Here is a 26294-nt window from a genome sequence, read left to right on the forward strand (position 1 = left end):
GAGCTCTTGGAACTCCATGGTCTCTTGTCCCTTTCAGGTTGGCCACGGTACTCGGGTGCTAAACGAATCTATAATTGTGGAGTGGACAGTCCCCAAACAGCTTGAGGTGAAGTACATTGGCTTTTCCACAGGCTGGGGGTCAATGGGAGAGTTTAAAATTTGGAGAAAAGAAGAGACTGATGAAAATCACAATGAAGCATTTACTCTTGGAGTTCCCCACAACATAATTCCAGGATCAGAAAGAGCTACGGCTTCAATAATAGGTATCAATAATCAGGAGGTATCACTTAGGTACCCCTTCCCAAATGTCAACAGATGCTCCAGCTGTTACTTCTGACCAGTTCTTGAGTAATGCACAGCAGATGAAATAGTCACAGGCACTTTAAAAGGTTTATTGCAGCTTAATTTTGGGGCAGATCGTTCCTTGGGGGTTTTTTGGCACTTGTTTGAAGCCTCTTTGGGTTGACAGTGGCTTGAAATTGGTGGCAGTGAGGGGCTTGGCAGGGGCTGTCTGTTACTGCTCGTGGTGTTTATTTCATTGTCATCCTCATCACAAGTTGTGCTGTGTTCTAAACTGCTCTAAACTGGGAAGTCATGGATAATCAGAGGCTGAAATGTGGAATTTCTTTAATCCAACAAGAGATTGAAGGGCTGGGACTTAACAGCTGAAGGACTTCCCATTTTTCACAGTTTATTTAAGCTGATTTGGGGTAGCCAGGAGCTATTAGTGCAGTGAGGTGGGGCATAACCACAAAACACCAAAAGAAAACCTTAAATCTCCTGATCCTGAACAATTCCCCTCTGTCTCATCAGGAGATGTGATGGGTCCTACCCTGAACAACCTGGACAACCTGCTGAGGTTGCCCTTTGGCTGTGGGGAGCAGAACATGATCCACTTCGCTCCCAATGTCTTTGTCCTGAAATACCTGCAGAAAACCAAGCAGCTCAGCCACGAGGTGGAGGTTGAAGCCACAGATTACCTCCTTCAAGGTAACTCATCACAACTGAATTTTAAATTCACAGGTGGAGAAAAGGCTTTGAGTTCATAGTTTTGCTTTACATGTCACTTTTTCTTATCAAGAATAGCCCAAGTGATGAGGATTCGTAATTTCTTGCAGGATAATCTCATAGCCTGACAGATTTTGATGGCAAGATGTTTTCCTCTGATAATATATAATATAATATATAATAATATAATGTATAATCTCTGTTTCCCTTCAGCAACTCCTAGTTCAGATGTTTATTGATTTCTTTTTTTTCCTTAGCTGATTTCTATGTTTAAACATTTTAGAAAGTAAAACAAAATTAAATTTAGTGAAAATCTGTATATTTAGGGGGTTTTGCCTTATTCATAAATTATCTTTTCAAACCTTTAGACACTAGAGTTATGGCTCTTTTCTGGACTTCTTTTTAAACAGCATTTTCAACAGTATTTTCTTAGTAAGAGTATACCAAAAATCAAAATTTAGTATCCAAAGTAGTTAAAAGCCTTCATCACATGGCTCTAGGTTATCTGTCCTTTCAGTGTCCTGTCCTACTTTACCAAGCAACTCAAAACAACTGTTTTTGTTTTCATTTTTTCCTTTTTTTAAATTTTTTTTGCACTGTTTTTCTCAGCATTTGTTTTGGGAAGAGCCACATGCAAAATAGTTTTATAACTAAGTGCAATTCTCAGGACAAGTAAGAATTCAGAGATCATTAAAAACCAGAGTGACCCAAAGGGACAAAGCTCTCTTGTGTATGAGTCAGACAATAGTCATGTCATGAAATCAGAGGTGACAGGGTTAGGTGGTTCTCCTCTGAAAATATAAATATAACATTTGATATGTGAGATATTTCTTGTGTTCAGCAGCAAAAGCCCAGCTCTGCTTCCTCTGCCTGGCTCCAGTCATTTCACTTGTAATTTTCTGGGCTTGCTGGGAGCAGAGAGGCAAAGGGAATTTGTTAATGGCCTGAGTCAGTGTTTCCTTTGCAACATCACATTTGCTTTTGTTTCTTTTTATGAATCTGCAAACCTTCCAGGTTTTTGGCTCCAAACCCTGTTTGCTAATTAACCCTTACAAAAGAAACTCCCAAGAGTTTTAAACCCTTCTGTGTTCCCTGGAGCCCTGCCAAGTGTAAGGTTTAGATGGGAAATGCTCACTCTAGAATTGCTTTTGTGATTTACCAAGCCAGAAAACTTCTTCATCCCTCAAGCATCCATCATGGAAAGTGCTGATAATAAATACCAATAATTCCCATGTATTCCCTCTTTTTTTGAAGTGGCCTGGGCCAAACCAGTCAGTATTTTTTCTACTTTCCCACTAAAAAACACCCAAAAAGCAGGTGAACAGGGGAAAACTGGATAAATACCCAATATACATTTTATACAATTCATTTATTGGGATGAGCATGGCTGTAGACAAACAGGTCTGATAAACAAATCATTTTCCTAGTAGAAAGAGCAATTTTTATTTTCATTTTCAGCCTCAGAAGACATTCCAGGAGGGAGTTCTTATCTTCAGCATCCACCTTAATTATTCACCTAATTATTATAATGTTAATAATGATGTCTGAAGCAAGCCCTGGGGCAGCCCCTGCAGCTGGAGGTGTTCACATGCATTGAGGTCACAGCTGTTGTTTTTATGTTACCTAAAGTTGTTCCAAGCAACAGCTTTGGGAAAAGTCAAAATCCAGCAGTAATGTCACAGGCAAAACCTTTTCATTTCTAAATGGAAGTAAAATGGAAGGAGAGCGGCTGTGTGATTAAGTAAAAACCTTTTGATAATGCTTTTTCTTCAGAGAAGTGTCAGATTTTTAGCATTTGCAGTGTCCCAGATGTTACCCTGAGCAGATTTCTGGACGAAGTGCACACAGAGCTGGCTCTCACTCACAGCAGAATAAGAAGCTGCCTCGGGCAGCAGAATCCCTTACACATGTTCCAGATGTTCTGAGTCTTCATTCACTTTAAACACTCATTTTTCTCTGTGTCAGGAGGTTTTGGACTCCCCAGTTCTTTTCAATTTCTTTTCTTTTCCCCAATTCCTTCCAGGCTACCAACGCCAGCTGACCTACAAGAGGCAGGATGGCTCCTACAGTGCTTTTGGGGAGAGGGACTCCTCGGGGAGCATGTGGTGAGTGGCTCTTCAAAACTGAGCTCAAACTGCTTAAAACTGAGTTAAAACCGAGGTAGAAAAGTTCTAAGTGTTTGCTAAACAGGAAAAATACACTGGGCTGGGGAAGAGGAGTCATTTTCCAGCTTCTGTATCACGCACAGTGGAGAGTAGAAATAATGCAATAATATTTAGTGACCCTGGAATTGCTGTACAGTGCTGCTCTGATGTGTTGTAGGTGATTCAAGACCCAGGAGCAGCTAGGAGAGTTAAATCTGCTAATTAGTCCAGGTTTCAGGCACAAAGCTGTAGTTAAGGACCATATCTGCAATTGGAGTAGCAATTAAGGGGTAATTAAGCACCTGATTCCATTAGGGAAGGGGGTTTTATCTGAAGCAGGGCAATGTGGCAGAGGCTTCTGTCAGGTAAAAAACCAACTCAAAACCAACCCAAAACCCCTCAAAGGCATCCTTGTACCTTGTACCAGCAGGATGGGTTTGTGCACTTTGTGATCTTTGTGATCTTTGGATTTGTGCACTGTGATCTTTGGAAAAAATCCTTAAATACATTTTCTAGGACATCAGTTTGTTGTATATTCATAAACTTTTTCTCTAAACTAGTTTAGATATTCTATGAATTGTTTAACATGGCTCCTCATTGGTTCTACTTGTTTAGAGTACATGAATTCCTTGGTTGTGGTTTTAGTCTTTTTTTTATTATCATTTTTAGTTTTGGGCTTTGCTCTTCACTGCCTTCAGTCAGTGAGTGTTGATAATTGGCATTTCTGTAGCAGGTGTCTTCATTTATATTATTATTGGATCTTATATTTCTATTTATCTTATCTTATATTTTTATTGGATCTTATCTTATATTTTTATTTATCTTATCTTATATTTTTATTGGATCTTATCCCATCCAAGCAGGCATTTTAACATAAGCATATTTATATAAGCTATTTTACTCCTATGTCTAAACTTAATTAACAACAGAAATAAAAACTACATCTTTGTAACAGAGTTATTTAACACCACACATATAAAATCCATTTCAATATTTGCAAAAAGCCAATATTATAATATGTATCTATAACACAGGGAACTTCCACCTCGGCCCCAGCATCTCCCAGTCCCTGGATGTGAAATGTGGTGACACAGAATTACTCAACACTCCAAAAATCCCCTGCCAGGCAGCAGAGTTTGCTACCCTCCCATTCCTCAGGGGCTTGTAAATGCAATGACTCAATCCCCCCAAGCTGGCCAGTGCTCACACTTGTTGTCAGAGGTTTAGAATTCCAAAAACACTTCTGGTGCTTTCTGAAGTCTTAATTCTGTATAAAGTGTAACACAGCTTCAGGCCTGAGGAAAGGATCTGGATTTCTTGTGAGAGATATATTGATTCTTAATTTTAAAATATTGATTCTTAGCTTAAAAACTTTAATAATTTGGATAAAAAAGAACTATATTTCAGAGTGTGCCATAATTATGACAAATACACCTTTGAGTTGTGCTTTTCAATTTATTTTGTTGACCTTTAATCCTTTTCTTACCCAAAGTCTGGACAGAGTTCAGGTGATTTTATGTCCCATGAACTTTTAAGAACAACATTTAGTGTTTCCCAGAAAGATTTTTTTCAATTTGTGCTTTCTAAGAATATAATTTTGTCCTTACAGGTACTTTAATCTGAATTTGTTTTTTTCAGAAAAGATGATTAATTCATTTTTACAGGTTAACAGCTTTTGTCCTCAAGTCCTTTGCTCAGTCCCGTGGGTTTATTTTCATTGACCCCAAAGAACTCACAGCTGCCAAAAACTGGATCATCCAGCACCAGAAGGAAGATGGTTCTTTCCCTGCTATGGGCAGGATACTAAACAAGGACATTCAGGTAAAAACCACCCAGGATCAACTTGCAGCAAAGACATTTTAAAGTTATTATCAGAGCATGAAGTGATGCAGTTTGAATATGAATTTTGCACTTGAAAGGCTGGGGTGCTACAGGGAGAACAGGGGAATTTCAGCTCAGAAAGGTCCATCAGAATGTGCCTGTGGAGTGTCCCCAGAGGGTGGAAATCAAGGTGTGAAATCTGACAAAATCCTGCATTAAATGTGTCCTCAGGCCAAGGACAGCTGCTCCAACCAGTGTGGGCTTGGGTTCCTAAATTTTGTACTCCTTGTGTGCAAAGAAAAGAAATTTGGTGATGCTTCAGCTTCTCCTCCAGTTCTAACACATCCTTTGGATTGCTTCAAAGTCTGTTTTTTTTTTCCCCAGAGCCCTTTTCTGTAGTTTTCATCCAGTGTTTGTGTTGTTTGCCCTTCCAGGGTGGGATCCATGGGAAGATCTCCCTGACAGCTTATGTGGTTGCATCTCTTCTGGAAACAGGTGTCACTTCTGAGGTAACAAAAGCCTGGTTAAAACAGCTCCAAAAATTCTCTCTATTCTTTCTTTATAAAAACTTCACTTTGCTGCTGTTTGCCTTCAGAGGTTCTGTGCTCTCTGGAATGACTGACAGCATCCAGGCAAGGGGAAGCTGCTGGAAAGCCTTGGGGCTGTTCTGAAGTTAAAGAATCTGTTCTGAAATTCTTCAAGGTGGTCTCCCACCCTCCAGCCATCAGCTCATGATTATTCCAGCAGAGCAAAACACTTCCCTGCAGCCCCATCCCTCAACCTCTCCCAGAAGTTACTGCAAAAAGAGTTTTTCTGCCTCTTAGCTTCAAGCTGTGAGTGCAGCCTGTGCTGATCCTGCTCTCTTGCCTGCAGAGACTCAGAAATCCTGGCTTGGTGCTAAAAGCAGTTGAACTTGGGGATCCAGAGAGCTCTTGTGGTCTGGCTTGGCTGCAGTGGCCAAAATGCTACTGCTGTTAGATTACAGTGCCTTTGGAGAGCTGAGCTCCTGCTCTGAGCTGGATGCAGGGCTCTGGAGAAAAATGTTTCTGTTCTTTGCAATGAGACAGAGCAGGAACACTGCAAAAAAGAGAAGCAGTTATGTAGGAACAGCCAATTCCGCTGGAAAAAAACCCCCCAAATTTGCAGTACAGCTGGTGTTTTTGGGATTCCTCCTTCAAACTCCTGGTAACACAGTGCTCCTGCCCTCTCCTGTGTTTCTGCCAGCATGCAGCTTCACTGGGATGGGGATGTTTGGATAAGATTGTGGTGACACATTCCAGTGGCTGGGACTGGGAAGATGCTCCCTTGCAGATGTTCCCCTGCCCTTCAGCCAAGGGAGAGGGCAGGGCTGGGCTGGGAGGTGAAACAAGGAGGTGCAGAGTGGATGTTGCAGCATCTCTTGGAGATCTGCTCTCACACAAAAGGGCCCGTTCAGGCACTGCTTGGGTTTGATGAGTTTGTGGAGGTGTCAGAGCAGCCAGTGCCCATTCGGGACCTCTGATAACCTCAACACTCCTCACCCATCCCTGTGGAGCCTGAAGAGTAAAGAAAAACAGAGCTGCTGCTGCAGCAGATGCCCCCTAAAGCCCTGTCCTTGTTGGAGCGGAAGGCTCTGAACCTTAATAAAAATTCAGAAAACCCTGCAGAGCTCCCAGAGGAACTTCCTGCCTCCCTGTCAGCAGTGATGTGATGCTCTCTCTGGGCTGCTCTGTGTGGCAGGGCAGTTTCTGTGCATTCTAATGGTTTTCCTAGAGGAGATTTGTGAGTGTTCCTAATGATCTTAGCTAGGAAATGAGGAAGGGCAAGGTTAGTGCCACAGGGAAATCAAAGGAAAACCAAATTACATCAAGTCCAATTAAATTGTTTCTATAAATTATCAGAGCCACGTTCCTGCATGGTGAGGTCATTGGGGGAGTTAATAAAACATGTTTGTTGGCTGCAGGGACCCCTGGGAACCTTGGCCTTTATTATCCTCTGGCGTCTGCCAGACGCTCCAGAGTGTCAGGAGCACAATCAAACCTCAGCACAGAGCTCACCCTGCCCTGCTCATCTGCTGCCTTGCAGGGCACACGATTTCTTCAGCTGCAGGGGAGGAAAAGTGTGTCTAAAAGTTAGCCTAAATCATTCTCACTCTGCTGGTTGCACTTTTTCTTTTTTTAAATTTTTAATGCATGGCTTTTCTCTGCCTAAATCATTCTCACTCTGCTGGTTGCACTTTTTTTTTTTTTTAATTTTTGATGCATGGCTTTTGTCAGGGTGTCCAATGTGTTCTCAAAGTGGCCATGCTGCTCTGCAGAGAGCGAAATGTATCTTTCTGAGTTGACTGTGTGGTTTTTGTTTGGATTTTGTTGGTGGTTTTTGTTTGGTTGCTATTGTATTTGCTGGGAAATGTCCTGGCCAAGGCAGGAATGATGAATCTTGAGTCCATGTTCTTAGAAGGTTAATTTATTACTTTATAATACTATATTAAAGAATATTATTACTTTATAATACTATATTATATTAAAGAATATTGTTACTTTCTAATACTATATTAAAGAATATTATTACTTTCTAATATTATATTATATTAAAATATTATTACTTTCTAATACTATATTATATTAAAAATATTATTATTTTATAATACTATATTATATTAAAGAATACTATACTATACTAAAGAAAACAGAAGGGATTCTTACAGAAGGCTAAAAAGATAATTAAAAACTCGTGATTCTCTCCAGAGTCCTGACACAGCTTGGCATTGATTGGCCAAAGAGTAAAAACAATTCACACCAGAAACCAACGAAACAATCTCCAAACACATTCCACATGAGCAAAACAGAGGAGAAGCAAATGAGATAAGAATTGTTTTTCTTTTCTCTGTGGCTTCTCAGCTTCCCAGGAGAAAAATGGGGATTTTTTCAGAGAATGTGAATGCTACAAGTTGCCTTTTTTTTTTAAATGTAACAAGTAATAAAGCAATTCCAACTCCTGAGACTGGTACATCTGCCTGGGCTCTTTCCCCTGTGAATGTAGGAAGAAAGAACAGCTGTAGAAAAAGCAAAACACTTCCTGGAGTCCAACCTGTACTCAGCAGAAGACCCCTACACCACTGCCCTGAGCGCCTACGCCCTGACCCTGCTGCACAGCCCCAGTGCAGCTGCCACGCTGCGCAGGATGAACAGCATGGCCATCACCCAAGGTAGGAGCTGCTTCTCCTCACAGGTGCCTTTGATAGGAAAAAGGAGCAGAAACCTGGTGGGTTTTGTGCCATATGAATTGATAAGGGAGATTCTGCCAGCTGGAGTTGAGCAGAGCTGTTTGGAAGTTTGCTGTGTTCCTGTGTTCTTCACTATTCTGCCCCCACACCATCCAAACACAGCCTGGATCATCTGAGCTGCTGGACAGGATGAGACCTGGGGGATCAGGGATTCCTCACTGAATTTCACTGAAAGAGGCTGATTTTGGAAAAAAAAATGAAGAAAAATCCCGTCTTTCTAAAGTGATAACATTTGTGTTCATATGGAAATCATCACAGGTTCCTTTGATAGAAAAAGGGAGCAAAACCTCATGGTTTTTTTTGCCATATGAGTTAATGAGGAAGATTTGCTCTTTGGAAGTTTGTTGTGTTCCTGTGTTCTTCACTATTCTGCCCCCACACCATCCAAACACAGCCTGGATCATCTGAGCTGCTGGACAGGATGGGGCCTGGGGGATCAGGGATTCCTCACTGACAATTTCATTGAAAGAGGCTGATTTTGGAAAAAAAAAATTAAAAAGAAAAGAAAACTCCCATCTTTCTAAAGTGATAACATCTGTGTTCATATGGAAATCATCACAGTTTCCTTTCACAAGCACGTTTGGGCTACCATGAAGCTCCTTTGTGCCCTCTTTGGGATCAGTCCCTTGGTAGGATCCTTTAAATCCTATCAGAACAGGAACACCAACAGGACAAACTCTAAATCTGGACTTTTTTTCAGTAGATTATAAAGAAAATAAATAAAAAAATTAAGAGGCAAAATTTTTATACAAACCCAAGGTGGCACAGTTTGGCTTGGTAAGGCAAGGATGCTCCTGGTTCTCTTTGGAGAGGGCTCCACACGTGTGGCTGATGCTGAAGGAGGGCAAGTGCAGCAAAATCAGAGAATATTCTGAATTGTAGGGGACCAATGAATGAGTGAGTGTCCCACACAGAGATCAGAGCCACAGCCCTGGTGTTCAGTTCAATTCTCTAACCAGCAGAGTGATTTTGAGTTGTTCAGAGGCTCTGCAGTAACACCTGTAGAGGTGTCAGAGGCCCTGCAACACCTCACATTCCCTGCTGGTGTATTTAAAGCCAAAATCCAAGATCATCTGATCTTTTTTGAATTATCTCTGTCATTCCAAAAGGAGCCCAGGGACTGGATGTCCAAGAGGAGGGACAGGGAGCTCAGGGCAGGGAGCAAAAGTGGAATTTGACTCTTCCCTTGCTCAGCTGCTCTGATAACAGCCCTGTCCCTCTGCCCTCTTCTCCCAGATGGATTTACACACTGGAGCCTCACAGGAACCCTTGTCACAGATGAAGACACCTTCATGGGGTTTAATGATGGACTCTCTCAATCAGGTATTTGGGAATCTGGAGGCAAAGGCAGAGAAAAGGGAAGGGGCTGCCACAACCAGCCTGCATGTGTTGCAGGGAATGGTTTATAAAATATAAGGTGTTCTGGAATTGTCACTCAGTCAGGGAAGGGTCCAGGGAAGAGAGAGCTCAGGAAGGCAGGTAACATGGTGCTGAAAGAATAAATGAGAGGCAGAGTAAGATGTGGTCCAGACAGAACAGGTTTTTCAGCCCCAGATGTCTCATCAGCTTTCACTCCAGTTTTATAGAGACAGAATCCCAAGTGATTCTCACTCTTCTGTCAGGGAGTAATAATTCAAAATGGAAATCTGAGGGGAATTAAAATAAATTTCATTTTAGAACTATTTGTCTTTGTGTTTTCAAATGAACGTAAGGATTGTAGCACTGACTCTTCAGCTGATTTTTCTACACTTTGGCTGTCAAAGCCACAGAAACTGAATGATGCTGTAATTTTCAAGCCACTTAAAGCCATTGACCTTTTGGATATCATGTAGGTGCAGCAGTGCTCAAGAGGGATCTGGCTGGATATTGTATGAAAATCTCTAGGGCAGGACAACAGTGAGGGCAGCAGCAGAGTAGAACTGGAGTGGGAGAGGAATTACTTGTGGGATACAGTCAAGAGAAAGGAGTTTATTGTGTAAATATCTTTATTCTTGGCTATCTATTGCCTGAAGGGAGGCTTTTGTTGGAAGCAGAGATATTTTAGGCAGGTGAAGCACCTGGGGTGCAGACATTTTAACTTTCCTTTTCCTGTGTTTGCTTCTACAGACTCTTAGCTTTTTAGAATTATTTTTCAGTTAATCAATATTCATAGAACTATCTCTAGACCTGGATTCTCACATCTATGTGGTATTTTTATTTTTTTTTTTTAAATTCACACCTCTTTCAGTTGTTTCTGCAGAGGTGGAAATGACATCTTATGCCCTTCTGACCTACACACTCCTGGGAGATGTGGCCTCTGCACTCCCTGTGGTCAAGTGGCTCTCACAGCAGAGGAATGCACTGGGAGGATTCTCATCTACTCAGGTGGGCAGCCTCTGGAAAAGCTGGGGTGCATGCATTGGCAATTGATCCAGGAATGTGGAGTTTCCATCTTCCTGACAGAAATTATTTGTGTTCTGCTAAGAAGAAAAACTTTCCACGGCTCTTTACTGCTTTCTCCTCAGGCTGGTAGTTTGAAAGGAACCCAGAGTTTGTCCTCACAGGTGCCTTTGATAGGAAAAGTGAGCGAAATCTGATGTTTCTTTTGCTATATGAATTAATAAGGGAGATTGTGCCAGCTGGAGCTGTTTGGAAGTTTGCTGTGCTCCTGAATTCTTCACTATTCTGATTTCTCCCTCTTCTGGCCCCCAGGACACCTGTGTGGCCCTGCAGGCTCTGGCTGAATATGCCATCCTTTCTTATGTTGGAGGAGTCAACCTGACCATTTCCTTGGCTTCTACAAACCTGGACTACCAGGAGACCTTTGAGCTTAACAAGATGAATAAAAAAGTCCTTCAGACTGCAGTGGTAGGTGGTTTTGGGCAGGCAGGGTTTTTAAAGCAATCCATGTGAGCTGGGTTCTGAATGAGGACTTGGATCAGTGATGGTAAAAGCAGAAGTGAAGCACTGAGACCTGTGGGACTTTCTGTGGGTTTGTGGCTGGATTCTGCTGGGAAGGAGGCAGCATTCCTAATTAAAGGCATTTTTCACCATAACCAATGCCTGATGTTGATTTTGTGCTGCTGTTTGTCTCTGCCATTGTAAGTGCAGGTGGTGAAGAGACTAAGCCATGCTCACTTCCCTTCTGCAATGTCCTTTATAAAGGTATTTTGTACAGAACAGAGCTAAATTTAATATTCATTTCCATTCTGAGCACCATGTCTTGTCTTGTGCATTCTCCCCAGATCCCCAGTATTCCAACAGGGCTGTTTGTGAGTGCCAAGGGTGAAGGCTGCTGTCTGATGCAGGTAAGTTTGTCATGGGGCTGGAGAAGGCATGGCAGCAGATGATCTCTAACCTCACAGCCTGATTGCTGCTTTTCTAATCCCACTTTGCTGTGAGGAAGGACTTACACTTGGAATTTCTCTCAAAATAATTCTATGACTCTTGGTGTTGCTTTAATTTGGAAGTGAATGTGGAGATGTCTATGTAAGCTCTGGTAGAGCTTAGATAGAGATAGAACTGTGTGTTATTGTAGCAACAATCCCCCCTGAGTGGGGAATAATTATCATTGACTCCATGGCTCCAATAATTAGCATTGACTCCATGATTGCAGAAGGCTGATCAATTGCTTTATTAAGCTATACTATATTATACTATACTATTAAGAAACTCATAACCTTTACAGACTGTCTGATATAGTTTTAACTTAATTGGTCAATCAATCCAAACATCATCCAGTGTCCAGTTAAGAAATCACCTGATCAATTGCTTTACTAAACTATACTATATTATACTATATTATACTATATTATACTATATTATACTATATTATACTATTAAGAAACTCATAACCTTTATAGACTGATACAGTTTTAACTTAATTGGTCAATCAATCCAAACACCATCCAGTGTCCAATTAAGAAATCACCTTTTGGTAAACAATCTCCATAACACATGTGCACAACAACAGGTGCAGCAAATGGAGACATGAATTGTTTCTCATTCTCTTCTCTGAACTTTCTCACAGCTTCCCAGGAAAATCCTGGGAGAGAACCATGTCTGTCTGTGCTCAGAGGATATGTGATTACCACATGTGGTAAAGCCTCTGTTGCCTCCCCCTCTGAGGAGCTCTTGTGTCTGCTGGATGTTTGTGGACACTTTTTTGTGTCAACATTACATTGGATTACTGTGACCGTGTTCACAGGGGTTCTTGGATGAGGGAAGAGATGAGGATCTGACTCCATGTTTCAGAAGGCTTGATTTATTATTTTATGATATATATTAAAACTATACTAAAAGAATAGAAGAAAGGATTTCATCAGAAGGCTGGCTAAGAATAGAAAAAGAAGGAATGATAACAAAGGCTTGTGTCTCTGACAGAGTCTGAGCCAGCTGGGCTGTGATTGGCCATTAATTAGAAACAACCACATGAGGCCAATCCCAGATGCACCTGTTGCATTCCACAGCAGCAGATAATCAATGTTTACATTCTGTTCCTGAGGCCTCTCAGCTTCTCAGGAGAAAAAAATCCCGAGGAAAGGATTTTCCATAGAAGATGTCTGTGACAGACTACATTGGAGCTGTAATAACCCACCCTGATTAGTTTTTATTTCCCCTCTTCCCACTGCAGATTGATGTCACTTACAATGTGCCTGATCCCATAGCCAAGCCAGCCTTCCAGCTGCTGGTGAACCTGAAGGAGCCCAAGGCAGAGCAGCCCCTGCCAGCCCCGGCCCCGCTGCGCTCGGGCGCCGAGCGCCGCCCCGGAGCCCTGCACAGGGACAGGGCCCTGGGGGACGACGAGGACCCGGCCTCAGACCAGGACCACCGGGAGTACAAAGTCATCCTGGAGACCTGCACCAGGTAGGAAAGGCCAGTCCTGCCCCCCACAGAATGTTTGGTTTGCTGGTCTTGGTGTGCATTGTCACCGAAGGGGTATCGGGGACAGACAAAGGTGATACACGGACTCCATCATCAGAAGGCATGAAAAGTCCTTTATTTTTAGAAATCCACAGTTCTTACAGAAATAATTTTCTTTCTCCTCAAAAGAAAAAAAAAAGGGCAGAAATTTACTATTGCCCTCCTCTTTATACAAATATTAAAAATAAATAATAATAAATATATATAAATATATAATATATATAATATATTATATTTATATATACATAATATAGTTTGTAAATATCTATATTATATATAGTGTATATATCCTGGAGACCTGCACCAGGTAGGAAATGCCAGTCCTGCTCCTCACTGAGCTCTTGGTTTGCTGGTCTTGGTGTGTGTATTGTCACCAAAGGCATATCAGACACAGAAAAGGTGATACAGAAACTCCATCATCAGAAGGCATGAAAAGTCCTTTATTATTAGAAATCCATAGTTCTTACAGAAACAATTTTCTTTTTTCTCAAAAGAAAAAAAAAAAGGGCAGAAATTTACTATTGCCCTCCTCTTTATATAAATAGTTAATATATACATATAATATTTAGATATTTAATATATGTTTATCATAAATAATAATAAGTATCTAAAATCTATAAAAATATATATAATATATAATATTCATACATATATACATAATATAGTTTGTAAATATATATATATATATAGTGTATATATCTTTACACATATATAGTGTTGTCTGTCAATCTTTGGCACAATTTTTTAATCAATGCCAGAGTACCACTGAGCCAGACCACGAAGAAGAGATGATCTGGAGAACTGGACTAATGCTTACAGCCCCAAAATTGTCAGGGGCTGTGTTAGCAATGAGGGCAAAGAGCTGATGCTGAGGACTGAATCAGCTCACACAGATCTAAGACCTGGTTGGCCTTTAGGAATCATCTTTCACCTCCTGGTCAAGAAGGGACAATGCCTTCTTATGTTATCACTGAGTTTCATTATTGCCTCTCCAAACCCTGGAAATGACAAATGTGATGTGATTTCTTTGTATAAGGATGAAAAGAAAAAGTTCTGGATTATTTTCACCACAGAGTCATTCCAAATTACAGATGTGATGTGGTTTCTTTGTGTAAGGGTGAAAAGAAAAGGTTCTGGACTATTTTCTTAAAACTCTCGAAGAGGAAGGTAAATTCAACTGGTTAACTAATATCTTAATTGTGTCAATAGTTTTACAAATATTACTGACTTGACTTTATTATTCAGAACTAATTTCATGTTTGTGACCAGGAGCAGGGCAGGTGCTGCTTCTCTGCAACAAGAGAACTCCAGAGAGTGCCTCAGATGGAAATGGAAAATTGTGGCTGCCTTTATCAGAGCTTAATGGGAAACTCTGGCTCCCCTATCAGCTTCTGTCGCTTCCTTCCTGCAGAGACAAGGGCACACAGAGACTGCAGAGCTGCAGGGCCCCAGGAAAAGCTGGGATTTGTTTTTCTTGGCCCAAACTTGCCCCTGGTCCTTGGGGATGTGTTGTGGCACAAGCACTGCCCCCAAGTGTCACAATGTCACTGTGCCAACCTCTTCTCCCCCTGCCCGAGCCCTCAGCCTGTTTTGGGGAGAGGATGAAATTCCACAGTGGTGTCAGATGCTGAGGAGGCTGCCCTGCATCAGCACAACCTCTCTGCTGATAGCTCTGAAACTCCTGTCCTGGGAATTGCTGCAGCTGAGGCAGAAATTTGAGAAGAAGCCCAGTGCAGGGAGATGGATTGCTTGGAAAGGAAACAAAAGCAAATGAAATCTTCCTTTCCTCCCCTTCTTCCTGTAATGATGCTCTCAGCTCCATCATCATCATCTTGCTGGGGCAGTGTGAAGAGAGGAGTGCAGCTGAGGATGACAACTGAGCTGTTTTGGAGCTGGGGGTGTTCTCAGGATGTGAGGAAGTGTTGTCATGGCCAGTGACATCCCTGGGGCACTGCTGAAGGGTTAGGGAGAGCCCAGGGTGGAAAACAGAGAGCTGTGATGTGTAACAGAGGCTGGGGAGATGCAGGCAGAGGGATCCTGGATGATTTATTTGGGACTGTGGATCTGTTTGAGTACACTTTGCATGCTCTTGCATCTTTTGATGTCCATTACCAACAGGAACATGGAGTTAGATGGGAATTGAGGGATCCTGGATGATTTATTTGGGAGTGTGGCTCTGTTTGAGTACACTTTGCATGCTCTTGCAAGTTTTTGTTCCCATTTTCGGGAGGAGCATGGAGTCAGATGGGAATTGAGGAGGTTTAATGGCTCTGGGAGCCCTGAGTGCCTCACCCAGAGCCACCTCATGCTACTGTGAGCCTTGGGCTGGGGTGTGGCACCCCAACCCCTGAGCTGAGGGGGCTCCAGAGAGAGGAGCCAGCTCAGAGCTGGCAAATCTGGTGCTGGAAGCCGTGGGATTGTGTTTTCTCAGAGCTTTCCCCATTCTCCCCTCAGTTTCCCCCCATTTCCCTGCTGGGCCCAGCCCAGGTAGGGCACAGCAAACAGGTGAGCTGCCAAGGAGGGAGGGCTGGGAGCTGCTGGCAGCACAGAGAAAAGGAGCCCCCGCCTTGTTCTGGAATTCCAGGAGCTGCCTAAGGATGGACCCTCCTCTGCCATGCTGCAAAAATTGAGATTTTGCCCCAACAGCCCTTCTCACCACGCCTTTCTTGTGTGGGGTTTTGTGCACATTTATAACAACTCAATTTCAGAGATTTTTTTCTGAGTTTTCAGTTATACTCTAGAGGATGATACAGGCAGTGATTTAACAGCACTTTACTGACTCATTAGCAAAAGTCCTTTTCTCATTGCCAGGGGTGAAACAGGCATTTATGGAAGCCCAGGACTGAATGACCTTGCCTGGTGTCAGGGATTAGCATCCCTTTCCCACCACAGTCCATCCACAGCCCTCCTCTCAGGGTGGAACAGAAGTTTCTCCTGCTCCAAGGGTTTATTTCCTTTTCCCAAGTGCATTTTCTCAGTGATTAATTGAAAAAGAAAGCAATCAGCCCCACAAGTGACTGCATCCCTCTGATTTTCTGCCTCTGTGTTCCAGGACATCTCCCACCTCCTCTGAGCTGAGTATCATTTGTTAAATAAAAGCAGAAAAGAGGATTTTTAAAAACCAACTTGTGGCTTGTGGCTTTTCCCAAGCACTTCAACAAGGAGAGCCTTTTAATATGTTATTTTTTTTTCCTTCTTCTGGAGTTGGTTTCTCCATTCTGAGTTGTCCATGGATCTTGAGTTTGTTCCCATTTTCTCTGTTTTTGTTCCCATGGGAAGATGGCTGCACTCTGGATCCTCAAACATGGCTGTGCTGGAAGTGCCTTTGTTCTCGGGGTTTCGGGCAGATATTGAGAGCCTGGAGCAGGTAAGGGATGGAATTGGAATGGGATGGGATCAATGGGATGGGATTGGGATCCATGGGATGGGATCAGTGGGATGGGATCAATGGGATGGGATGGGATGGAATGGGATGGGATCAGTGGGATGGGATAGAATCAATGGGATGGGATTGGGATCAATGGGATGGGATTCATGGGATGGGATGAGTGGGATGCAATCAATGGGGTGGGATGGGATCAGTGGGATCTGTGGGATGGGATGGGATCAATAAGATAGGATGGGATCAATGGGATGGGATCAGTGGGATGGGATGAGATCAATGGGATGGGATCAATAGAATGGGATAAGATCTATGGGATGGGATGGGATCAATAGAATGGGATAGGATCCATAGGATGGGATCAATGGGATGGGATGGGATCTATGGGATGGGATCAATAGAATAGGATAGGATCCATGGGGTGGGATCCATGGGGATAGGATCAGTGGGATGGGATGGGATCAGTAGGATCCATGGGATGGGATGGGATCAATGGGATGAGGGTGCAGGGTTGAGATGTGGATCTCTGCCTGGGAGGGGTTCCCTCTGAGGGGCAGGAGGAGGCCATTGAGTGTCAGAGCACTGCTGAAAAGATGCAATTAACATTGAGAAAGGGGAGGAAGAGATTCCACTTGTCAAAAAATCTCTCTGAAATGAGGGAACAGGCATTCAGAGCAGGCTGAGCAAACCCAGCCTGGCCCAGCCAAGGTTTTCCTGAGCCAGTGCACAGTAATTAACTGAGAGCCCTTGGAAAAGCTGAGGTGCAAATGTGCTCTAACAGGAGCTGTTTATGGCTGCTTAGTGAGCTGTGTTATCTCCAACATCTGGATCCCATTTCTTTGGAGGCTCTGTGTCTTGGAATTTTTTGCCCTTTTTATTATTTATTTTTTCCCCTTCTCTCTGGGAGAACATGGTGTTTCTTGCAGCCAAGCTGAGGTGGACAGAATGTGCCTCGTGCCCAGCCAGCCCTTCAGGGCAGATGAACTGAAATCTTGAGCTTTGCTCTATATTTGTGGGAGTATTCCATTCATTGCAACTCATTACATTTTGTGGAACGTTGCATTCACTGCTGGGGTTCTTGTGCTGCAAAGATTTATTTTTTTTAAGGACTGTTTAACTGAAGAGGTGCAAAATTTTTGCATCCTTGAGAGCTGGTAAAAAAAAATTTTGCTTCTAAATGACCTCTTCTGTTAATAACTTTATATTGGGAAGGGATCTGAGGAATGAATTTTAAAGTAGAATCGTTGGGAAATTGAATTTGATATCATAATTCAAAGAGGAGTGCACATTGCTTTATCTTCTCTAGGATTTCCCTTAATTTGGCTGATTTATAATTGAAACTGAAGAGGTGTAAAACTTTTGCATCCTTGAGAGCTGGTAAAAATATTTTGCTTCTAAAGAACCTCTTCTGTTAATAATTTTATCTCATTATATTGGGAAGAGAAGGGATCTCAGGAAAGAATTTTTAAGTAGAATCATTGTGAAGTTTAATTTGATCTCCTAATTCAAGGAGGAGTTCACATTGCTTTATCTTCTCTAGGATTTCCCTTGATATGGCTGATTTATAATTAAAACACCATTGCATTTTCTTGGAGGAAAAAGCCCTCTGGAGGGGTTTACAATCCATGTCAGAAGCCGCTGTCAGATGTCCCTGAAGCCTCAGAAATTTTTGTATTAATGCCTGAGAAGCAATTGCATCCTTTCAGGACAGGGGATCAGATATGGAATTATTCCTATAAAGAGAAAAACTGCAGTTATTTATATCCGTTCACAAGCTGCATGTGGAGAAATCTCTTTTCAAACCCAAGCATGTAAAATGAGTCAGATTTTATTTGCCTGTGGGTCTGATATTCTCTCTCATGCAACCAACTGAATGTTCAGGTGGGAGCAGGAGTTCTCCAGCAACCCCACGGGGAAAAAAAAATAGGAAAATTTAGGTGAGGAGCCTGCAGTGGGTTTGGTTCCTCTTTTCCCCTCTGCTGAAGGTGCTGGAGTGATGGGCATGTGTAGGGCTGTCAAATAAAGTGTCTTGCACAGTCATTCATGTAAATAACAGCAGAAAAAATATGGATTAGAACCAGAGAGAGCTCCAAATGTCCCAGGAGGAGAACAACAGGATATCTTCATGGTGTTAAACCTATGGAATGTTCTGTGAGCAGAGGGAAAGGGTCAAAAGAAAGAGCGTGAAGGGTTTTCACTGCAGGAGAACAGGAAAGTTCTCAAGGAATATATTCCTGTACTCCTTTTTTTTTTTCTTCTTTTTATTTATTTTTTCCTTTTTTCTTCCCCTTTGTCCCTCATTTTTCTTCCCCTTTTTCCCCCCCTTTTTCCCCCCTTTTACCCCCATTTCCCCCCCATTCTCCCCCCCATTTCTCCCCCCATTTTCCCCCCCTTTTCCTGTCCAGCCTGGCCTTGGGCACTGCCAGAGATCCAGGGGCAGCCACAGCTGCTCTGGCCACCCTGTGCCAGGGTCTCAAAACCAAAAATTCCCTGTCATAAGTGTGTGTGTGAGCCCAGGAGGCTCTGCTGCTGAACCAGGATTGCTTCCTTTGGAAAGCAGGAGATTTTCCTAAATTGGGAAGAATTTTGCATCTTCAAGAGGGACTGTTCCCCTTGAAGACCTGAATTCCTTGGGGTTTTATTGCATTTAAACCCTTTTGCATCTCTAAAAATGAAATGTGGTGACAAAGCCCAGGCATACCTGTAGATACAAGCCCAAAATGCAGATACAGCCCCACCTGATCCAGCTCTGCCAGAAGAACCTGAGAGCCCCTTGCAGGGCCTGAGAGGAACTGGGGACAAGAATTGGAGGGACAGGACACAGGGAATGGCTTCCTGCTGGAAAAGTGACATTTAGATGGGAATAAATCCCATTTAGATGGGAAAAAGTCGTATTTAGATGGGATTTTGGGCAGGAATTGTTCCCTGGCAGGAGAGGAGAAGGCTCCAGGGAGATCTCAGAGCCCCTGGCAGGGCCCTAAATGGGCTCCAGGAGAGGGACTGGGGACAAGGCATGGAGGGACAGGACACAGGGAATGGCTCCCACTGGGAAAGTGACATTTAGATGGAGAAAAAAATCCTATTTAGATGGGAAAAAAATCCCATTTGGATGGAATATTGGGCAGGAATTGTTCCCTGGCACAGCTGAGGTGCTCACCTGGAGAGGAGAAGGCTCCAGGGGAACCTCAGAACTCTTGCAGGGCCTGAAGGGGCTCCAGGAGAGCTGGAGAGGGACTGGGGACAAGGCCTGGAGGGACAGGACAAGGGAATGGCTCCCACTGCCAAAGTGGAATTTAGATGGGCAAAAATTCCATTTAGATGGGAAAAAATCCTATTTAGATGGGATATTGGGCAGGAATTGCTCCCTCCAGGAATTGCAGGAGAGGAGAAAGCTCCAGGGGAACCTCAGAGCCCCTTGTGGGGCCTGAAGGGGCTCCAGGAGAGCTGCAGAGGGACTGGGGACAAGGCCTGCAGGGACAGGACACAAGGAATGGCTCCCACTGGGAAAGGGGAGATTTTTGTGGGATATTTGGAAGGAATTGTTCCCTGGGAGGGTGGGCAGGGGCTGGGATGGAATTCCCAGAGCAGCTGGGGCTGCCCCTGCATCCCTGGCAGTGCCCAAGGCCAGGCTGGACAGGGCTTGGAGCACCTGGGACAGTGGGAGGTGTCCCTGCCATGGCAGGGGTGGCTCTGGATGAGTTTTAAGGTCCCTTCCCACCCAACCCATCCTGTGATTTCTTCATGGCTCCCAAACAAGGGCCCAACACGAAATTCACCCACTGATGTCTTTTGGACCCCACCTTGAGCAGAGCCAAGTCCCACCTTTGCCCCTGCTGCCTTTTCCCTGCCCTGCTGTGGAGGGGCTGGGCTGTAAATCAACATTTTCTGGCTTTTTTTTGGCATTTTGTGATTTTTCCCTCAACCCAGGCCTGGAGCAGCCCCACGTGCAGCCCCAGGGCAGCTGTGCTTAATGAGGGCTCTGTGCACAGCCCACCACAAATCCTCCTAATAATGCTGGATGTCGACAGGGTCAGGAGGTCACCCTGGGCTGGGATAGATCAAACCCCACCAGAAAAATGCACTTTTAGCTGAGCCCAGCAGTTCCCGGTGGCGCCGGCGTCTCCAGGCCCTCATAAAAGTCCTGTCTGCAGCCATGGACTGCTGAGGAATAACAGCCACCAGCAGGGCCCTAAAATTATAAGGACAAATTAAATTGGCCTTTTTCATATTGTGGGGGGCTTAAAGAGACGGTGCTTGGCTTGTTACAGGAGGAGCAGGAAGCTGGGGAGCAGGGGTTACAAGCAGGAGCATTCTGCTAGTGGCAGGTTTGGGCAAATTTCAGTGTTCAGAAAGAAGCAGTGCTGCTTGTTTTGTGTCATTCTAAATCATAATTGTAGTAATTATTATTATTATTATTATTATTTTAATATTTGTTAGTAGTAATTATTATTACAATTACTATAATATATATAATATATCATATATATTGTATATTATATATAATAATTATTATAATTATTTGTTCCCATTTCCACAGAGATTTTAGTCTGCCATCTCAAAGTAACTTAAGATATACATATACTAATGTATATTAATATTACATTAATATATATAATAATTATTAAATTTATTCATAAGAATTATGAAAATAATAATAATTATAATTATTTGTTCCCATTTCTGCAGAGATTTTAGCTTGCAATCTCAAAGTAACTTTAGATATAATAATATATACTAATATTACATTATTATATATAATAATTATTAAATTTATTGGTAAGAATTATGAAAATAATAATTATGAAAATAATAATATTTAAAATGATTTGTTCCCATTTCCGCAGACATTTTAGCCTATGATCTCAAGGTAACTTAAGAACATTAAAACCAAAATAAAAACAAACAAAAACACCAAAAAACAAAAGCAAAACCAAACCCCCCTCAAACCCACAAAAACAAAAACCCAAACAAACAAACAAAGACTCACAAAATACCCCCACAAGAATATGTTTAAAAATGGGGTTGTCTGACAGAGGTTGAAGTAATGGGACAGTTTAGAGAATAGAATTATAGAATAGAGTGCTCTGGCCCTATCTTGGCTCTCCAAACTTTGATTAAAACACAAAAGTTCTTTTCCACAAACCCTCATCCTCCCCAGCTTCAGTATTAGGTATTTTCCACGTGCCAGATGCATTCTAAATACAAATTATCAAAATAATAATGCTTGATCAGGGAGGACAGTCACAGTGTTGAGATGTTCCAAGGGCAGAAATCATAGGAGGAACTTCTGGAAAATTGAAAATGAAGGTTTGGAGATGTGGGAAGTGCCCTTAGATAGTGTGCAGATGAAAAGATAAAAATATAAAAAGTGGGTGTGTGGGCCTGCCTAGTACAGTGCAAACCCCAAATTCCAAATCCCTGGGCCTGGAAGGGAGAGAAGCTGAGGAGCAGAGGCCGGGCCTGACCCCATTTGTCAAAGGAGGGTGCCTGGGGCTCTTTCAAATGGCTGCTCTTTTCAAATGGGAGGATTAATTTTCCTGGCAGGAGAATGTTTTGGATTTTTCAGCTGCTGGGAGGAGGGGACCTTCGATACCCAGGGAGATTCCCTGGTGGTCTGAGGGGTGTCAATAAATAAGAGACTTCATTGAGTGGTTTGGGGTCTCTGGGGTCTTGCTGGAGCCTTGGCACTGAAAACAATCTGGGAGCTGCTGGATGAGATCATGAATGAGGCAGCAGCAGAGTCCAAGAGCCCTCAGCTGATGCACCTTGCAAGAATTCCTCATCAGGACTCAGAAGTAACTTCAATCCCTTTGCATTTTCCCTCTCTTGCGAGAATTCCTCAGCAGGACTCAGAAGTAACTTCAATCTCTTTGCATTTTCCCTCTCTTGCGAGAATTCCTCAGCAGGACTCAGAAGTAACTTCAATCCCTTTGCATTTTCCCTCTCTTGCAAGAATTCCTCAGCAGGACACAGGCAGGGACACACAGTTGGCTTTTCCCTTTCTGCCACATGACAGCAATTTCAATCCCTTTGCATTTTCCCTCTCTTATGGAAACACCCTTTTCCAACAGAAGAAACCCCTGGGGTTTAGTGTCTGATGAGTTTTCTAAGCAGCCTGAAATCTTACTACTTCTCTCATTTCTACCTGTTTTCTACAAAAGGAGATTAAACTAAAAATGACAATTCTAATTTTTTTTTTCGCCCCAGTTATTGATGAACAAGCAAATTGGGTTAAAAAGATATGAAGTGGATGGAAGAAAAGTCCTCTTTTATTTTGATGAGGTAATGGCTTTGTTTCTTATAATTATGTTGGATTTTAATGAGAGGCAAATGAGCAGGGGATGAGGCACAGGCAGGGTGTTGGGGGTCCCTCAGGGGTGAGGATCACCCTGCAGCTTTAAGTGGTTTTTGCTTGAACTTCTTTTCCTGCAGGTGAGGTTCTGGTTTTGCTTGGAAACCAAAGTATAACAGAGGCAGGTGATTCCCTTCAGCCCATGGAGTGGTTTTGGATGGATATCACTTAAAATTTTCCCTTGAAATAATCTGATTTTCAAGTCCAACTAGCAGTGCTAAATGCAGAATAATTTAGATCTCCCAGCACAGACCTAAGCGTGGAAGGTGAGATCTCTCTTGGCTTGGTCAGCAGCAGGAAATTGTCTGGTGGTTGTGGGCAAGACAGGGAGCACAGCTGGAGTGTCTGCCATGGCTCTGTGGCAAACATGAGTTTTAAAGGTCAGCAAAGCATCCTGCTTTAGTTCACCCTGTTTGGTTTTTATTCATTATCTCTGTCCCTGAACTTGGAGTATTGGAGGTGTCTTTGTGCTTGGCATTTGAGGCCAACAGATGCTGTGTTCATTTCTCTTCACTCCAAGTGGAGTTTTTGAGTGTTTTACCCTAATTCTCACAGATTCCCAGCCAGTGCATGACCTGTGTGAAGTTCCAAGCTTTCAGAGAGCACATAGTTGGGAAAACAGCCCCAGTTCCCATCAAAGTGTACGATTACTACGAGCCAGGTTTGTGCCTGTTCCCCTCTGATCCCTGCTGCCACCAGATCTCCAGGCAGGAGGCTCATCTGTGATTTCTCCTCCTTGCTGCAGCTTTTGAAGCCACTCGTTTCTACAACGTGAGTGAGAACAGCCCCCTGGCCAGGGAGCTCTGTGATGGCCCAACCTGCAACGAGGTGGAAAGCTCAGCCAGCCAGTGGGTTGGTGAGTTACCCCAAAACCACACAGATCTATAGGGAAAATGGGACCCACAACTGTTCTGAACTCAGAATGTTTATATTCTGAGTTATAATATGTTTCTATTATATTTATATATAAATATATAAAATTATATATTATTATATAATATGTATAATATGATAAATTATATTTAGACAAATGTGTTTCCCTCTCTGTGTTAGTATAATAAAAAATATCAATTTTATATTATATTTATATATAAATATATAAAATTATATCTTATATAATATTATAAATTAAATTTAGACAAATATTGTTTCCCTCTCTATTAGCCTAATGAAATTATATCATTTTAATATTATATTTATATATAATTATATAAAATTATATATTAATATATAATATTATAAATTATATTTAGACAAATGTGTTTCATTCTGTTAGTGATAAATAAAATAAAATAATATAAATAATAAAATAATATAAAAATATAGAAAAATAATAATAAAAATATAAAATAATAATATATAAAATAATAATAAAAATAATATAAATAAATATAATAAAATAATATAATTTTATATTATATTTTTATAGAAATATTTAAAATTATATCATATTATATAATATTATAAATTATATTTAGACAAATGTTGTGTTTCCCTCCCTGTGTTAGTGGAAGTTTCACAAAGGTTTGGGGGTTGCAGTGTTAAAGTCAGGACAAACAGAGCAGTGGTGCTCTTCAGGCACCTAAGTGACTGTGATTTGCTTCAGAGGCAAAATAAAATGTCTAATTCTGGAAGAAGCTGCACATGGGGAGATGTGTCAGTAAATGAGGAGGTAAAAAATCCTCACCATGCAGTTTGATTTTCTTTCTCTCTAATATTTCTTACCATGCAATTTGGTTTTCTTTCTCTCCAGTATTTTGCAGTGGAGTTCCACAATTAACTGTAGAAAGGTTGAACAATTTCATGCATCCATGAATGGAATAACTTGCCCCAGAAGCTGTTGCTCCTTTCAGTGCTCTGTGGCCAAACGCCAGTTGCTTTATCCCAAGTCAGGAAGCTGTTGCACCATGGCTCCTCCAAAAAGGCAACTTTGTTCCCAGAGCTTCTAACTCTATAAATTTGTAAATTCCCGTTAGAAATTTTTGAGATTTCAACACAAAAACCTGATGATCAGTGCAACATTCCCATTCCACCTTCCCTGTGCTGTGCAAAACTGACTGGGCTTTGTTTAATCCCCAGGCTTTGTCCACTCTGGCCCTTGCAACAACATTTTTGGCTGCCTGGAGGACGAGCACTTCGAGCAGTGCCTGTGCTCGCGGGACTGCGGCTACGACGGCGAGCCCGTGTGTGCCTCCGACGGCCACATCTACCCCAACCACTGCCAGATGGAGGTGGCATCCTGCAGGAACAACACCAGGATAGAGCAGATGCCCATGTCTCAGTGCTCTTCTGCCTGTAGGTTTCGTTTCCTTCTCTTTTCTGCCGTGGTCCAGCTGCTGGATGTCGCAAATCGTCATTCGAGCAAATTAATGTTCCACAGGTGTGGTAGGGAAAGGAGAATTCTGAACCTGCTCTTTGCTGTTTATAGTACTGCTGATTAAGGGATAAGGGCAGCTGCTTTTCAGCTTGAAATAGCTGGTTTTCTCTTCTCATGGATACATGTTTTACCAGTCAGAATGAATTGAAGAGAAAGTGAGTGATACTGTTTGAAATGAAGTGAATATTCCTGCATAAAAATTAAATCCGTGAAATGTAGCATGCTTTGGAGATTCTGCAGGGGCTTTCAAGGTGGGTGTGTAGTGTATCAGGGAACTGATTACTCCACCTCTGAAAACGCAAACCTTTACTAGAGAAGCATTATTAACAAATTATGTGACAAATGAGTTTATTTTCCTTTGTATTTGTAGCCAAGAACTTACCAGAAGAAAGGGAGACACACTCCCACACAGCTGAGCAGCCCAGTGTTCCCCAGACTCCAGCAGGTAATGCAATACTTTCGCATTTATCCAAAGGCTTTCTTAAATAAGGTTAAAGTCTGTCCTATCTCTGTACTAAGTACAAGTGCCTCTCAAGCACATTTTAAATAAAGATGCTGAATTTCTCCATCTTATAGAAAAGATGCAATATTCAGAAATCAGAAAAAAGATGAAGAGGTCAGGGAAGCTGAGGATGAGAGGTATTCAGTAGCAGACAGCTCTCCTAGTCCTTTTCCTTCCAGGAAATCATGCAGGAATCCTGCCCAGCTCAGCACCTGCAGGATTTAGATAATTGTTTCTAGGAGTGGACAACTGACCCTCCTATTTTCTCAGCCTTGCTGAGTTTGAACAACACACTCTCTGTGATCTTTTCTTCCACTATTAAGCTGGAAAGATTCCATTGAAAGCCAGGCTGATGTAATGTGTTCCAAAAAACAACTGTCAAGAGCCCAAACCACTGCAAGGACTCAAATCCAGGTGGATTAACTTTGTCCCTGCAGTTCTGTGCAGAAATGGGGCTGGCAGTCTTAGTTCTCTCAGAGCTGCTGTTTGGAATAAAGAGCCTTAGTGAACAAAAATGTTAAGGTCAGTGGATGGAGTAGCC

The 26294-nt window shown here is 42.3% G+C and overlaps 1 protein-coding gene across 1 annotated transcript in view; it reads left to right on the top strand.

Moving 5' to 3' along the window:
* Positions 1-26294, top strand: part of CPAMD8 (C3 and PZP like alpha-2-macroglobulin domain containing 8) — a 61926-nt gene that overhangs the window by 29148 nt on the left and 6484 nt on the right. Inside the window, exons 25-41 of the mRNA XM_066566254.1 lie at positions 38-263; positions 814-990; positions 3032-3113; positions 4817-4973; positions 5408-5482; positions 7995-8160; positions 9475-9561; positions 10466-10602; positions 10930-11085; positions 11463-11525; positions 12851-13083; positions 16420-16507; positions 22730-22804; positions 23430-23535; positions 23620-23730; positions 24954-25169; positions 25622-25696. Coding sequence (XP_066422351.1) covers positions 38-263; positions 814-990; positions 3032-3113; positions 4817-4973; positions 5408-5482; positions 7995-8160; positions 9475-9561; positions 10466-10602; positions 10930-11085; positions 11463-11525; positions 12851-13083; positions 16420-16507; positions 22730-22804; positions 23430-23535; positions 23620-23730; positions 24954-25169; positions 25622-25696 — 2230 coding nt within the window. The remainder of the gene's footprint in view (positions 1-37; positions 264-813; positions 991-3031; positions 3114-4816; positions 4974-5407; positions 5483-7994; positions 8161-9474; positions 9562-10465; positions 10603-10929; positions 11086-11462; positions 11526-12850; positions 13084-16419; positions 16508-22729; positions 22805-23429; positions 23536-23619; positions 23731-24953; positions 25170-25621; positions 25697-26294) is intronic.

The sequence above is a fragment of the Molothrus aeneus genome, chromosome 27 (genome assembly GCF_037042795.1).
Source record: "Molothrus aeneus isolate 106 chromosome 27, BPBGC_Maene_1.0, whole genome shotgun sequence".
In the NCBI taxonomy this organism is placed as follows: Eukaryota; Metazoa; Chordata; class Aves; order Passeriformes; family Icteridae; genus Molothrus; species Molothrus aeneus.